The sequence below is a fragment of the Argiope bruennichi genome, chromosome 4, assembly GCF_947563725.1.
Source record: "Argiope bruennichi chromosome 4, qqArgBrue1.1, whole genome shotgun sequence".
Lineage (NCBI taxonomy): Eukaryota > Metazoa > Arthropoda > Arachnida > Araneae > Araneidae > Argiope > Argiope bruennichi.
In genome coordinates this window covers 83,973,623-83,991,383 of record NC_079154.1, presented here as the reverse complement: position 1 = coordinate 83,991,383, position 17,761 = coordinate 83,973,623, and the positions used below count along the sequence as shown (strand labels likewise).

The following is a 17,761-nucleotide window of genomic DNA, read 5'->3' as shown; positions in this document are numbered from 1 at the left end:
AGTATCTGATAAAGTTTGAAGAAGACAATTCTCGTTTATTTCATTATTGAAGATTCCAATTTATATTTGGGATCACAGGCTCAAATTCTAAAGGGTGTATCTAGTAAATACTTATCTAGTATATTTTTGCTAACAATATTCCAATATTGTTAATATTAATCCAGAGAATTTTTCCAACACCATTGATTTTCTAAAGGATCTCACTTGAAGTTCGAACCACTTATAAGTTTTACCATCAAATACTCTGATTTTGGTTGATAGCAATTTTTCCTTTTTAAAAAGAGAGGGACCATAAAATAATTTTTGCTCTTTGGTAATACTTACAGCTAGGCATAACAAAAACAAATTTCATAAATAGATTGTGAAAAACATGTGAAGAAGGATTTTGCAAAAAGAAAGAAACATTGTTCCAAAATGCTTCCAGAATGTAACATTTTGCCTACAGAGGACATAATAAATCAGAGAATTTTAATGTTGATCAATAAGTGATTGATTTCTGTAGGTATAATTTTTACAGTATGTGCACTTTTTATTATTTGAACACAATGAAATTTTGCAAACTCTATTACCCATGCATTCATAGTGATCACCTGATGGTTCGAAATCTATTTTATCAGTAATTTTTTAATAATGTTTTTTGCAAAATTCACTTTCCCATATCTTTGAAATCTTTTATCTTTATGCCTCCAAACAGGTAAATCTAATTTTATAAACGTACTGTAGATAATAGTTAATCTTATACTACCATTTCTTTAAAAGAGCATACACAGTTTAATTTAATTCTAATTGCTACAATTTTTAATTTATTCACAAAAAGATAGTAGAGTAATATTTAAGGGCGACATCATCAAATTCAACTTCACTGGACAATACCACAGAGTACTTGAGAAAAACGAAAATGGGATATTGACATTTAACTACTTTAATTTAAAGATTATATTTGGATATTGTTTATATACTTGACTGACAAACTCAACCTAAGCGACCAGGAATGAACAGTTGCCTGTCCACTTTAACAATGTGCATGATCTTAAATCAGAAGTTTATCATGAGCACTTTTCTATTTGTTTTCGGTATTCCTTTCTCTGACAACTTCAGAATTCAGGATCAAGTATACACCGATGTTTATATCTAATCCTATTAACAAGCACTAAAAAAAGAATCTTTGGATACACTTGTCCTGACAAACACTTACTTACACTTGTACAGACAAACCCTAATCTAAATGAAGAGGAATGCAAACTTATCTGTTCACTTTGATATTGTGCATGAATAAAAATCACAAGTTTATCATGAATTGGTACAGACAAGTTCAAAGAAAAGATGAATAACTTTCAAAGAACTTAGGTATTTTAAATGATTCATCAATCAAACGATATGCAATTCCTAATTGGATGCATGAAACTACAAAAACACAAGAACCACCCTTGTCCTGTTTTTTTTATCATAATTAAAAAGCAACTAGAAAATCAAAGATAAATTCATTATGTGTAAAAACAAATAATTGGCTCCATTTTTCACTATATAATTACTTTTCTATTAAAGTACTTGTTGTATTATGTTAGAATAGCTGGATATTTTACAAGAAAAATCTGAAATTATTTCTTCAGAAACTTAATCAATTTCCAAAAGGCTACAAAAGTGGCAATGAAAATGTACCATTTTAGATAGTGCCAGATTTTCAATATGACACAATCACTTAATAATTACACAATTTTTTCCAGCAATATTATTAGTCCAAGCTAATAATGCCATATTAGCACAAAAATATAAATGCTATTTTTATATTGGCCATTATAGTATTATATAAATATGAAAATTAAGGCAGCATAGCATTACACAGAAATTAATCTGATATATTTTACGCTGACATGATAATTTCAGTAATAAATATGTACATCACAAGATAACATATCATAATTTTATTGCATATCATATATATTTTTGAACTCATATTTCTCATGTTGATTAACTCATAAATTATTTCTCATAATTTCAATGAATCAATTAGAAATGATAGAAATTTCAGATAAACACAAAATCTGTGAAAATAACAACAGTAAAAATACCAATAAAAGATTATTAGGAACTATTATATCTTTGTTCCTCCCCCCCCATCATTATATATATATATATATATATATATATATATATATATATATATATATATATATATATTAAATCAGCTCCCACAGTGTGAGTTAGCAATCCAAAGCTGTACCTTCAACAATGTAAATGGAAAAATAGTAATAGTTTTAAATTAAAATTTTAGTCTATAATTTACGTTTCTATCCAATCAGAAGTTTTATAACTAATATAAAATTAAATAAACACATAAAAAGATGTTTAAAAACAATTTTAAAGTCAGCAATATTTTTTATTTTTTAATAAACAACTGATCAATCACAGAAATCAATATACAGAAGCAATTTATATCCTGGTATCTAGAACAGAAAATTTATTTTGTATTTATAAAAAGTGTGTCTTGAAAAAAAAAAATATGCCTCTGGAAAATATGTTTTCTTGTGTTTAATTGAACACCTAAATAAAGCTTTGCCTCAAATAGCATTAAAACTTTATTAGCAAAAGTAAGATTAATTTAAAGTCATTTAAAACAAGAAAGACTGATAACAGATGTAATGTCACAATTATAATTAGGTTTTAAATAATAATTGCATTGCTTTAAAATGCAATTGCATATGATCAAAAATTTTCTTCATAAAAAATATTCACCATCTTGGTTAACCAATTGTTTTATAAAGAATACTGTCTGTATTTAATTTTAATTACATTTTCTACATATAACCTGAGGTTCATGATCCCCCCCCCAAAAAAAAAATATTTTTAAGCCTCTAATTAATCCAATTCACTTTTATTCCAATTAATTTTTTTGATTCCCCTCCCCCACAACTTGTCATTCGACTAATTTTTGAATGAATTTGCAATAAATCTTATGAATGTTATAGTTTAGTCTTTCATTTATAATATATCATTGGAATCGCTAGTCTTCGTCAATAAATCGACAAATGAAATCGTGAAAAAATGGAATGCAAGCAAATTCACCAATTTGAATTCCTTTTGATATGAAGATGTCTGATGATTTGTTTCCATTATGTTTTATAATTTAATAAAAAAAAAATTCTCATTCAGCTTTAATTCTTTGCTTTCTTGAACTTAACTAAAACATCAGACTAAAAGAAGACAAAATAATCATACAAATTCTTCAGAATTGAATAAAAAACACATTCTTTGAGTCTAATTATAAAATGATACCAATTATCTGCTAGTAAAACTAAACCAGTAAAATAAATGTAAACCTGTTTTACATTCATTTTACTGGTATTAATTCATGAGAGAAAAAGCTCTTTTAAAAAAATGTAACTTCTCCCAAATTCTTTCACTTCTCATACATACAAATCAATCAAAGCATTCATTTTAAAAGACCTTCCTATTTACTTGTAGTAGAAATGATCAGAATTAAGACTTTAAACTACAAAATCCTTTCAATTCCTGTGCTCATTTATTAAACAATTTTCAAACAAATTATATTAGAATATATTATTATTAAATTAGAATATTATATTTTATACATGATAACTTCAATTTATCAGTATTCTTTAGATAATTAGGTTGCTACTCATTTTAATCTAAATTTCATTTTCATTTTTGAGATGAGCAGATTTTTCTGCTCCTAAGTGTCAGAGTTTATATGCAAATAAAATAATCTCTAACCCAGCTAAAATTTAGGAAATTTCACATGTGAAGATTATAAATTCTAAATGTGTTCATGTCTTTTCTTTCTTGCCTTTCTATTTTTACTGCATCATTGTCTGCTCATGAATTTAGTAAGAATTTGTAAAAAGAATCTAAAAATAGAGCCTTTTCCATAATATCATGAAAACAATAAAAGTTGTCATTTAAAAACTCATCATCTATTTCCTCTCCTAGAAAATATGTAATATATACAAAGAGGGAAAGAAAACTAACCTGGACTTTCTCGATAACAGATACAATAGCATTCTCATCTGTAACATCAACTACTTGCATTTGAAGATTCAAATCTTGGCTCTCAAGCCAATCCTGCAGTTCACAAAGTTGGTCAGCCCAGATTTTGCCAGGACCACTAGTGGGAAGTGTGCCACCAAAGGTAAGTCGAGATCTTCTAGCTAATAATTAAAATAAGTAAATTAATGGAAAGTTTCAAACTATATTGCTAAAAAATTCATTATTGCAAAATTGACATCTTACACAATAGTAGATGTAAGAAGGTAAAATTATATAAAAAAATCAAAATAATATAAAAGGTATGTAATAATATAAGAGGTGTGTATACTTTTCAAAATTTTCTACACCACTGACAAAAAAAAACATAGAAATTTATAAAATTAAAAATGCATGAATGAATTTATAAATCTTAATGACAATCAGTATTCTCCACAAAAATTGTTTACGAGACAGCATAAAGCAAGAATGTTACTAATTTAATTTTTTTCAAACGAATAATAAAATCAATCTTAATCAAACAAACCTTCAATGATTGCTGAATTTGATGATGAAGCAGGAATGAGATCTAAATTGACAGGAGAAGGGCATCTTTCATATGGACGTAATTTTTTTAACACTTGAGTTAAGCATGCCCACTCGGAAGCCAAACTAGTAGCAGTTCTTTTAACAGATGGGGACAAAATTAGAGATGATTTCTGAGCAGCACATTCCAGTTCATTTTGCTGCTGAACGAGTTTTGAAACTGTTTTATGATGAGCAGTGACGTCATCTTTTGTTACCTAAAATAATAACAATAAAATAAACATAAATGACTGTTTGTCACTGGGCTGTTCCTTTTTTTTTTTTTTTAATAAATCATTTTGTTTTAAAATAATTAATCTAGAATTTTGGAATTATACAAATACTATAAAATGTCTTTAATATATAATATAATTTCTTTAATTCAATAATTAGAAATTAAATAATTAGAAATAAATTAAAAAATTAGAAAAAGATTCATTACAATAAATCTAACATTTGAGTTAGAATTCTAAGAAGGAAAAAAACCCGAGCTTACAACAAATCCAGAAAAGACACAAAAATGAATAAATTTCATTGCAGTTTCTTATTGCTTGCTGTTATTCATTCAATGAAAATTGAATTTTAGTCTTACTTTCATAGAAAAATCATAATTCGTTTAATAAATATTAAATAAAAGAGAAAATTATTGAAAATAAATGCAAACGGATAAAATTGATAAATAAATAAATGAATGACGAATTTTTTAAAAAGAAAAGAGAAAGGAAAAGCAATATCAAGCTGTAGTCTGTATATTTTTAGTCTTTAACCAACCTCTCACAATCAGGGCAAAAGGAGGGGTGGAGGGGTCAATGAGCAATAAAAAGTTAACAGCCAAATGTCTGAACATTTGATACTACCATTTTGATCAACAGCTGAATTGAGATCTAGTACAATATCATCTTATCTTTAAACAATACATTTTTTAAATTTAATTTATTAATACAACAAATGTTAAAGATATATAATATTAAAATAATAATAATGCATTAACACATTATAACATTAAATAATAATAACACAGTATAATGTTATGGTAATTTTTTTTAATTTTTTATAGTTGCTTCGTAAATATTTTTTATGCAAGATCATTGGCAAATGTAAATCACGAAATAAAGAATTAAAAGGCAACGATTTCTAAAAAATTTGCAAAAAATGTACTAACAAATAACTAACAATAAATCGGACTTTTTTTAAAAAAAAAAAACTAAATTTTAACTTACATCTGAAGGATCAGAAACGGTTCTACCAGCACTATATAAGGCAAGACGATCTTCTAATTTTTTTCTAGAATCCTTCAGCCATTCACTTTCTATCACTGCTTCTTCTTGAAATTTAGACAAACCATTCACATATGTTTCTAAATTTTGTCTTCTATCCGGTAAAAGTCCAGTAACCTAATTGAAAAATATATAAATATATGTATAAGGAAAAATATGAAGACATTTCCAAGAATTTTTTTATTAAATGAATAACTCAAAATTTTTAGTAGTATCCTAACAGTTAAAAAAAAAATATATGGAAATACATGTTTTAAATTGATTAACTGATTATCATATTAAAATCTCATTTCAAAGTAATACCACTGCAATATGCAGAAATTTTCTAGAATTCTAAACCATAATATCAAAACAAGCACAAAATTTAGATTAGAAAATCATTCTCCAACGCATTCTATCAAGCTGATATCAACATAATATTTATATTAATATGATCAACTTAAAATATATAGCAAATCTTCAGCGAGATTTTATCTTAATCTGGTGACTTTCCAAGGTCAGAAGGAAAATCTTAACATCAGATCAGTACAGAAACAAGAATATTTTACAAGAACAAAGAAAGTATACAAATTTCAACTACAAAGACCACAAAAACACCAAAATAAAGTTTGTAAATAAAGAATGATAAGTAATATTTACTTGGAACTTTTAAATTTCTTTTTTTAATTTACCACCCTCACTGAAGGGTCACTGAATAGTTGAAAGGCCATAACCGCCAAGTAAAGAAACCAAATTAATATATAAAAACAGGCATAAATTTATAAGAAAACAAGCTCTGAGATCATATCATTCACAAAATTATCAGCATTGCTGTGAAATATTCCTACTCCTATAAAAAAAAATTGTTTTTTAAGCACTAATGCCTTCTACCTTGAGCTGTGGTTATAGCTGGAAAATTTGTTAAAAAAAATAATAATAATAAAAAAATTTTTTAAAAAAATCACATCTCCAGTATTTTACTTAATTAACCACTATTTGAGTATCACTATACTTGTATAAATCAAATCTTTCATAAACCGATATATATATATTATCTGTCAGAATAAAAGGCAACATTAAATACCTTAGCATAACGTTGCTCTAATGCTTCAACATCTTCCACATTGACTAAGGAGCCAGCTAACATTATGGTTAAAAGACTACTTCTACGACTTGGAATATCTTGTTCATGTTCCTATATCAAAATAAAAAAACAATATTAATTTAAAATTTTTGAAAGTTTTCCAAAAAATGAGTAACCAAAACATTGTTTTAAATAAAATATGTTAGATACCTTAAGTTTTCCAAGTAGCACTTTTGCATTGGCCAAATCCGTAGTACGAGGTGTTCCACATAGTAATGTTTCAGTTTCCTTCAGCCATGAAGTAAGATCTTCCATTTCATCTTTAACTACAGCCAATGTAGATTTATCTTCATCAAGTCTATGTTCATATTGAAGTATATTCATAAATTATCATGATTAAAAATTATTATGAAGTGACAAAAATATAAAATGAAGTAAAAATTATATTGTAAAAAAGTATAAATATAATTCAAAAATTTATTATCAGATCAAGTAAAAATATTATTACATAAACTAGAGAAAAATGTTTAAATTTTCAGAAAAGTCTTGGCCTTTTTTTTTTTTTTTTTTTTATAGAAGTAACTTTATCCTCCAGATTCATTTCACCATTAAGCAAACTGCTCTATATGCTAGTTTCAAAAAATTCTTTTTCCTTAATATAAATAATATTTCTATTTTCTAAAAAACATTCAAATAAATTTTACTCTTATTAAAAGCAACATACAAATAGAGAAATAATATTTAGCTCTTCCTTGACATTATATTCTATAGAAAACAATTTCCACTCAGCCCACCCAAATCAATATTTTAAAAGGTTACATTAAATGTTTTATTCTTATTTCATCCATCCATTCAATCCAGCAATAAATTTAAACATGAAATAATTTTTAACAAGCTGAAATCTTATGCTAAAGAGAGAAAACAAACTTATTTTGTCAAAAAGAAACTAAGAAGAACTATTTGCAAGAAACTAAGAGATTGCTAAAGCTTAAAAGGTATAAATAACCATGCATCTAAATAATACATCTGTTCAAATTCATAAATGCAATCGATTTAGCTGTACTCATTAAATAGTTTCATGAATCTTTCTTGAATCAAGCAGGAAAAGCATTCTAACATTAAACAGAAATTACTATAAAGAGAAATACTACTGCACTATTTTGAAGGAAAAAAATATAATGATGAATGTACAATAATTTATTCATACTTGGCCTTTCTAGCTGCCAATTCAACTACAAGAGTTTTCCATCGTTTGTTTAAAGAATCCAGCTGTTCTTGTAAAAGGATGGCATCTGGAGCAGAACATTGATCCAACACCTTTTGGCCAGTCACATTTATACTCTCCATGGTAGCCATTTTTTCACTAACTTGCTTTTGTAACATCTGAAAAAATAATAATAGTAATTATAAGAAAAAAAATTATTTAAAAAAATTGAATGTTTATCTAAACAGCATTTCAAAAGAGGAATTGAAAAATTATTAATAAAATATAATGTTTTAAAAGTAGAATCTTATACAGAATGTTATAATGCTCAGAAATTTTAAATACAAGAGATTAAAATGTTTTATTCTTTAATTATGAGCACTTAATACTGAGAATTTAGAATTGAATAGATAAAATTAAATGCAACTCTGGAATACCTCTTGATGCATTCTTGCCCTTTCATAATCTAAATCTCCATTTTGCAATCTACTATGAGCCAAAATTGTTTCAGAACTAACGAGCCATGATGTCATGCTGCGAAGATCACTTTCAAAACCTTGCCATATAGAACTTGATTTTTGCCATTTTCTGAAAAAATAAAAATGAAGTCAGAAATAATTAATGTAATTAACAAAAAGTTTTATTTATAAGAGTATTAAGCATTTTACCCAGTTCATATTTGATAAAAAAGAAAATAGAAATTTGCTTCAAGGGAAAGAGGGGTAATAACTTGATGATTTAAAAATACTTTACATACATCCCTTAAATTACTTAAGTATAAAACAATATACTGTTAGGAATGTTTTAATTTTTAGAAAACGAAACATTTTTCAACAACAATATTTTATAATTCTTTTCTCTAAACTTAACAGTCATGCAATTTTGTTCTAAAAAATAAGGTTTTAAGCAGTTCACAAAATTATGTTTTCTATCAAACAAAAAAGTAATGATAATGACATTGCTTCAATAAATATGGAAAAAATATTTATAAGTAAATGCAACTGATTAGCAATTAAAAAAATTACTAGTATTTCAAATAAACCTACCAAACTATTTACAATTAAAATAAGTAATGCATTGGAAGCAAGAAAAACTGCTCTAAAATATAGAGAAATCAATGACAGCTATATATATATATATATATATATATATATATATACTAGCTGACTCGGCAAACGTTGTTCTGCCATATAAGTTATTTCTAGTGAATATTTTGGTTGTTAATTAAAAAATAACGAATGTATTGTAAGTATGTGGGGATGGGATCTATGACAGAAAGAGGAATGGAGCGCTGTAGTCGATGATCGCCGATAAATAAAAAAAAAACACCAACTATTTATTTTCTCAATACAATGTATTTGATTAACGTAATGAACATATGCATTGTTTGATCTCTTAAAAGTTAAATGTAAAGTGAAAAAAGTAATATATTTTTATCCTAAAGTATAAAAATGAAATAAAGAAAATCCATATTCATTTCGAAGAGCAATTGAGTGTACAATATTTTTTGTCAGACCGTCTTTATCCACTACAAATAAGTTCAATGGTTTGCCCACGCGAGAACATGCCACGTATATTGTTCGTGTGAAAAACATGGTGTGCCCAAATCTAAGCTGCAAACAGACATCGTTTGGCCTTGCGACTTATTGATTTTCATTGCAAATGCCAATCTAATAGGAAATTGAACGCGTTTGAATTCAATTGACACGTCTGTGAGAATCATTTGAATTCATGGCAGCAGAACATTTTCGGCTAGGAATTTGCCATTTAAAATTATGGCTTTGATAACGTTTTTTATTAATTTTTTTTAATGACAGCCGTGGTGGGTTCAAATTCCGAAGTAAAATAACCGGAGATCCAACTTTAAGTCATAGAAGGTGTGGTTACATGCCTGTCAAATCCAGTGAGTTCTGAAAAACTATTGCATAATTTACACGTATCGCAAACTGTATTGATCAATTTGTATGATACCAAGTATCTTGTGTGATAACTGTATCTTGGAAGTTTAAATCATCGACGTCCATAATTTTTTGCTGCCAAAATGGCTCTTTCTGCCAGCCATGCATGATTTATGTATTGTGTGCGTACATCATGAAATATGCGGTCAATGAGGGCATTTTGCGAATTAACGATAATGCAGAAATTAATGGGAAATTTTATGCATCCAGTATTTTCATAGACAGCAAATTTTCCATCGCCGATATCTTGGTTCGAGAATGTATCAGCAGACGGATCTTGTAACATACGGACGCACGTTTATTTTTAGCTGGACTTTTTCAACATTACGCCACAGTGGCGATGATTTCAAGCAAGCGTTGATCTCATCAGCGTACGTTGAACGTGGAATGACGGGAAAACACTGGATAGGGACACCCTAATTACCTAGCGTTATGAAATATACTTTACGACCTATTCTCATACTTACCAAATACACATAAAAAATTCATACACATAATTTCACTCTTTGCTGTATCATATAGAACAATATTAAAAAGATTTTTGTATGAATTTTCTCTAACAATTCTTATTTCTTATTAGACATCAGTAAGAAATTTCATACTCTCATATGATAATGTTAAAAATTTCTTTGATTAAGTTACCAAATTGTAGAAACTATCATCTATCAAAAATCTCACAGATAAAAAAAAAATGTTCAGTGAAATGAGCAATTTAGCACTCCAATAGTAACTATTGAATCATTAAATATAGCTGTTCATAGTTATTTTTAAATATTTATCATATTTTATTAATTTTAAAAAAATTCAGAATTTTTTAGTTTAAATTTATTTATATTTTCTGAGAAAAAAATTATTTATATCTTTTAGCCCTTACTTATATTTTATGTAAAAAATATAAAAAAATTAATTGTATTTATTTTTTAATATCACAAATATAATATTGAAAGAAATTCTACAAAATCATAGATATTTTATAATTAATCAATGTCAAATCGAATTTTCTTATTAGCATTTAAACAATACTAATTCTTAAATAATGAAAACAAATAAGAAATAAATATGTTTGTTAAAAAACATGTGTACAAATATTTGGGAAAAGCAGTGAAACTATAAGCCATTTTTACACTGCTATATTATTCATAAGAAAATCTGGTCAGATATAAAATTTCATTACTAAACGTAATATTCAGCTCTTTCTAATTATGTATTCCAAAATCAAAATGTCAATAGCAGTCTGAGCAGACTCATAAAATGAATATAAATCCCTATATTAAAATTATAGATTTGAATATCCAATTAAGAAACAGAGATGAATGATATTTTAGTTATGTATTGATATTATCTAATTAAATCTATTATCTAATTAATATTATGTAATTAAATAAAGCTATCTAATTTTGGGAATAAAATGAGCCCTTACTTATATCTCTCTTCATAAGAAGTATTTAATTTGTTCCATTCTTCATTCAACTTTTCAGATACACGTTCTATCTGTGCAGCATCTGCCTTAGAAGCTTTTTTTAAAACATTTTCCTTTTCAGCAAATACTAGCTCAACATTTGGTTTTAAAGCATTCATGCCATCTTTGATACCCTGAAAAATATTATACCAAAAATTAAATAGATTTATAATAGAATAGATTAGAAAAGAAATGAGATTTTTAAATATCATAAAAATGTTAATGCATACTTTAAGATATTTCCTGTATACAAATGTTTAACTTTTAATAAAGAAGATTAAGCAAATTACATGATTTTCAATGTTAATGCATCATATTTCAAAGATTATTGGATTATTCTAATAACTATTAAAGATTAAATAATAAGGTTAAATATTTGATGCTTATCAAATTATATTAATCTCCATAAATAATCTTTAACAAAAAGAAAATTATTTAATATGTAAAAATAAATAATAACTAATGTACTTAAAATCATTTATTTTTTATAGTTAAAAGTCACATCAAATAAGTTTAGATAAAATACAAAAATCTCACTTTTAATGAACTTTCTTGTCGGCCAAAATCTTCAAAATCCTTTCCAGCTAGTTCAGGTTGATGTAATTGTCTATTAACTGCAGCAACAGCCTCTCTAACTTTATTTACTTTTGCAATAAAATCAGGTACAATAGCATAACTAGATGTTTCCAAAACAATGACTTGGTTCTTATCAGTTTGGGTTAAAGCTGTTTTCACAGATTTCTGTTTTAAAGTTTCTAATTCATCCAACCTAATGCTTAAACCTGCCAGGTGTGTGGTGGACTCTCTTAACAATTTCTGTAAAAGTGTCTTTGAGGCCCCAATTTCAGTTGCTTCTTGCTGTAGATTCTCAAATTCATTTTGTAAATTTTTAGCCTCATCTTCTAAAGCCTAATAAAGATATATTTAATCAGTTAATAATTAACATAACATACAAAATATTTAATCATATGAAATGTTTGATTATAAAATAAATGAACCACTTGTGTTACTGTCATAACAAGAGAAAAGTTGTTATAAATGTATTCAATAATTTTAATTAACCTTTATGCATAAAAATGTTTTACACACAGAGGACACTTAAAAGAGATTTAGAACCCAAAGATAAAAACTATTGTCTAATACAATAAAATAAAGAAAAAGAATAACTTCATTTGCACAGAAGCTTTTCTGAGTAGATTTACAGAGTATTAAAGCAATAAAATTATTTATTTCAAAAGAAAAAAAATATTAAGCAGATATAAATTTTTAAAAATCATTCTAAAATAAACCAAGTTTTCTTAAACTACAAGCCAGCATAATTAAGTTTTAAAAAATTTGTTATTATAATTAGTTAGGATAGATTTTATAAAAAATATTTACAAAGTTTATATTCAAAATCATCTTTTTTTAATTGTAATGATTTAACTTACACAGTTTATTTACTATACATGCTTTAAAATCAAATATAGATACTGAAAATAGGTTTATCATACTTACATATTAACAAATAAAGGAACAAAAGGAAAATTTGAAAATTTTTAGCCAAAAAAAGTTTTACAATTGGAGAAAAATCAGAAATTTGTACAAAAAAGTCATCAAATAATTACTTAAAAAATTTCTTTTATACCTTTTGTCGACTAACTGGGGCTTTTTCTATGTCTTTGAAATTAGAAAGAAGATACTGCAAGCGATCTGAAAGATTTTCATGTTTTCTCTCAAGATCAGACCAACGCTCAATTTTGCCATTCAATTTTTGGCACTGTGTTTCAACTTTTTCAGTTATATTCATATATTTATCAGTCAATTCTTTCATTTGATGGTTTAACCTTGCTGTTGAAGAGTCATCTCTATTGCTGTGAACTTGCCATTCACTTCTAAGCTGGTTCATATCCTCTTCAACAGTTGTAACTTTTTCAGTCAAAGCCTATCAAATATAGTTGATATTTTGTGATATTTTCAACTATGTACTTCATAATTTAAAAACAATTTATCGAAAATTTCAAATCTAATTCCTAAGATATATCAAATAAAAATCATACATAGAAAATAGAACATAGATCTGATGAAAATAAAATCAATATTATTATGTCCTGATATGCAATAAGTTGTCAATAATTACAATTTAATTCTATATACAATATTTCCATTACTTAATATATCCAAAATGAATGCAGACTTAACAGAGCATATAAATAATTGATATCATACATTAAGGCCTAGAATTGAAATTAATTTATACAACTATAGAATTCAATCAAAAATCAGAAATACCCCAACAGATGAACATTATTATTCAGATGCTGCTGATAAAACTAATCAATGGAACTGGAAACAGTCATAAACATGGTAATTGTTAAATCGGTCCTTTCTATTTTAATGAATGCTCTCAACTAGTTGGGTTCTTTTAATCTTAAACCATAAATATTAAGTCTTGTGTATCTGTACAAAAATAAATCAATCGGGATAGAATTTTTAATCAATTAGGATATGGTTAAATAGAATTTAAAAAAAAAAACACTGAATCCCAATAGTAACAAAAGAATATTCTATCATGCTGGAATTACCATTCTTATTCTCAAACTTCTTTTTAATGACTGATAATAAATTCTTGTTGTATGTTCAAAAGGACATCATTACCTATAACAATCTCAAAAATGGAAGACTCAATTCAATCAAATACTGACAAATCACCTTACATATTTAACAATATCACAATAAGATATCTGGTGTTCCATTACATAGTGTCCAAAGGTTATTAGTTGTTGAGTTATTGTAATTATAATGACTATGTCAGCATTATTGATGATAAAACTATTTTCAAAAATTAACAGTAAAAAATGAAAAATCATTACACTAATTCTGCAAAGTTATGAATTTTCTAATAGCTAACAAGAATTAACATTTGTATTTACTAATTGTTTATATAATAGTTATTTAAAGTATGTGTAAAATTTTGGGACAATCTATTAAGAATGCATTTGCCAAACCGCATGGCAGAAAAAAACATAATATAGATTAATAATATATATTGAAGCAAAGTCTAACCTTTCTTTAATAGAAAAAAAAAAGCTTAATTATTCTATTTTTCCACAAATCTTGTAATTTAAAATTGTGCTAATTAATCTCTAGCAAATTTCTTTATAACATTATTATTTCTTATTACATTTCAAATCAAAATAAGGACATAAGACTTAATTCATCTCTATTATATATTCTTATTCATATATACTCTGTTACTTCAAATAATGTATACTTGAAACAATAGAATATGTGAAATAAACTTAGAATTCATTGTTATAATATTTAAAAAACAACACTGTTCTAATATTATTCAGAAAATTTTTATTACATATTAAGTTTAGACTCAAAATGGAGAATAAGATATGAATAAATGAATGAGTTCCTTGGAAAATTAATTTTAATAGAGATTCAAATAATCAAACTGAAAAAGGCTTAAAAAAAAGAAACAAATTTTTTCAACATTATCTTTGAGTTTGTATGCTTCTAATTTTGAAGCTTTTGCAAGAGAAAATTAAAGCACCAGAAAAGGGAAAAGTTATAAAACTTATATTTATTTGAGCAGTCAAAATTTTATAATTAGACAATTATAATAAAAATTTTATAATATAAAATAATCAAGTTAAAATTTCAACTTTGAAATATATATATATATATCTGAAATAAAATATATATAAAAACATAACTGAAAATAAATTCTTAATATGATATTGAATGAAATATAAAACTCAAATAAATAATTAAAATCGAACACTTGTGTAATTAAACTATTAACTCACAACTAAGAATTAGCTTATCAACAGCAGGTTTAACTCACTTTGAGCTCTTCTTTTAATTGAGAAGTGGAATCAAAATTATTTATATTGGTTTTATTTGTAGTTAATGTCCCCAGTTCATCAAGAGCTGAACTAAGCCTTCTAATCTTCAGTCCAATTTCTTCAATTTTAGGAGAACCAGGCTCAGAAGTAGGAAGCTGAACAGGAGATGCCCTCAGTTGCTCAATTGTGGCACGCTTCACGTCAATCTCTTGATTAGTTACTAAATTCTATATTAATTTAAAAGAAAATATCTATGAGCTTTGTACTCCTTCACTGAACAGTTATATATGGAAATAAAGCATCTTTCTCTGTCAATGAATAATACATGTTTAACTCTAACAATGAATCCTAACAAAAGTTTTTGAAGAATAAATTTTATTAAACAATATTTTATCAAACATATTCATATCTATTTAAAAATATGAATGAAAAAATCAATATTAAGATTATTAAGCATCATAACATTATTAGATGAAAGTATATTAGAAGTAATATTATTGAATGAAATTAACTACATTTTGGCAGAAAATATAAAAAGTTACTTTATCCTTATTTATATGCATTAACACAAAAATATAATAAAATGTAATAATAAATAAATGCAACCACTAAAAAAGTTTCATTTTTAATAAGAACAGATAGTTCATATGCATTAGCAGTAAATTCATTTATTATTTTTTCAGCTTTCTAGATATATAGCCACTGACCAAAAAAATCGAAATAAAAACAATTGAATAAGTCTATTCATCAAACATTAAATATCCCCATCTATTTATCAATAAGCTATAAAAAATAAAATCTCAATTAAAAAATAAACCTGTTACCAATCTTTATAACATGCTAGGAATTTGCAAAATACTTATTATTATTATTCCTTTGGATACATAAAGAGATCAAATTTTTTCACAGAGGAAACAGCTGACAAAAACTGAAAAAACCTCAAGCTAAAATTCACAATTTTTATTATTATTATTATTATCTTTTTTACTGCAAAGTAATTTTTACATACTTACATTACGAACAAAGCAAAGTACATGTAAAAGCATGCAAGCTTAATAAAGGCATGAAATAAACTTTGGCATTTAAGATCACAAGTAAGGTGATTAAATGCTTATATATCAGTTGTTAGGTAAAAAAAAAAAAAAAATGGGCAGGTCTGTCTGCCTTCCCCCCTCTCTCACCTTCTTCTTTTTGACTTTGTTGTCAGAATGTGATTTAATATAAAAAATTTTGAAAAATTAAGTTGCAATTAGGGCTTATTTATAAATTATGTTGACTATTTGTTATATTGGACTATTGATACCTTTCTTTGCAACAGCCCATATTTTGATAATCTGTAGCTCTTTAATATTTACTGCACAATATAGCAAATATCAGTATTTTATTTAAAAAAAAAAGTGTGGGAAAAGAAACATACTTGAATTTTACTAGATAAAATTTCAAATTTTTCTTCTACTTCAACTAGTTCAGGTTTGACTGCAAACTTTTCCTTAAGCTTTCCCATTTGATTACTAGCTTTAATCAGTTCATTTTTCTTCTGTTCTATGCTGACTAATTCTTCTTGCAAATGCTAAAATTGAGGAATGAATCAAAACAGAGAATCTCAATGTAGTTGAAATTAAAGCATTTAAAACAATTTGGTGAATTTGGTAAAAATGTTAAGGTAATAATTATGAGATTTAAATGTAAAAGCAGAATGCAAACAATTAAAAAATTAATACTAATTAAATTTTGCATGCAACTGAATATGTCAAATTGATTTTTTTATAATTCATTAGTTATTATTAATTTTTTAATTATTAATAAAATTATAACCTCATATCCTTAAAAAATATCTGCTTCATCACAATTTGTTCTAAATCTTAATCTAATTTTCTTTAAAAATTTTCAGCAAATGCAGAATAGATTTAAACAAATCTAATTACAGTTATTATTAATAAGAATTAGATTTGTAAAAATCTACTAAGCCAAAGCTTCATAAATATAGTAACAGAATTTTCACTTATATATTTAAATTGAAGAAACAGGTAATATTTATTTATTTCAAATAATATTTCAATAATTATTTTAAGTAAAATGTTAGATGTTTGTGCATCTAATTTCATGCATTAGAAGTGAAGCAAAAGCAAAAAGCAGGTGAAATATGTAACATTCCCCGAAAAGTACACAAACCTTAAGCCTTTCTTGCTGAGACTCAGACAATTTCTGTTTACGGGAAAGCTTCTCAAAATTATACACAAAATTTGCAGCTGACTGTAACCAGTTTTTCATTTCGGCTAAAGACTGAAAGAAGTCTTTGGAATATTCTTTACTCGCACCCTGTTTTAAAAATAGGAGGAGAGGAAATATAGCACATGAAAGATGAATCAGATAGAGGCAGCAAGAAATAATGACAGCT

At 26.0% G+C, this 17,761-nt stretch overlaps 1 protein-coding gene across 7 annotated transcripts in view; it reads right to left on the bottom strand.

Moving 5' to 3' along the window:
- LOC129966737 (dystrophin-like) overlaps positions 1 to 17,761 on the bottom strand; it is a 249,446-nt gene that overhangs the window by 109,046 nt on the left and 122,639 nt on the right. For 6 of the 7 annotated variants that reach the window (XM_056081284.1, XM_056081279.1, XM_056081285.1 and 3 more), the window contains 13 exons: positions 17,536 to 17,682; positions 16,781 to 16,933; positions 15,363 to 15,590; positions 13,155 to 13,451; positions 12,065 to 12,436; positions 11,489 to 11,661; positions 8,548 to 8,698; positions 8,114 to 8,289; positions 7,117 to 7,264; positions 6,907 to 7,017; positions 5,787 to 5,960; positions 4,529 to 4,784; positions 3,988 to 4,166 (listed from right to left, as the gene is read on the bottom strand). In XM_056081284.1, coding sequence (XP_055937259.1) covers positions 3,988 to 4,166; positions 4,529 to 4,784; positions 5,787 to 5,960; positions 6,907 to 7,017; positions 7,117 to 7,264; positions 8,114 to 8,289; positions 8,548 to 8,698; positions 11,489 to 11,661; positions 12,065 to 12,436; positions 13,155 to 13,451; positions 15,363 to 15,590; positions 16,781 to 16,933; positions 17,536 to 17,682 — 2,565 coding nt within the window. The remainder of the gene's footprint in view (positions 1 to 3,987; positions 4,167 to 4,528; positions 4,785 to 5,786; positions 5,961 to 6,906; positions 7,018 to 7,116; positions 7,265 to 8,113; positions 8,290 to 8,547; positions 8,699 to 11,488; positions 11,662 to 12,064; positions 12,437 to 13,154; positions 13,452 to 15,362; positions 15,591 to 16,780; positions 16,934 to 17,535; positions 17,683 to 17,761) is intronic. The other variant, XM_056081286.1, reaches the window with a different exon arrangement.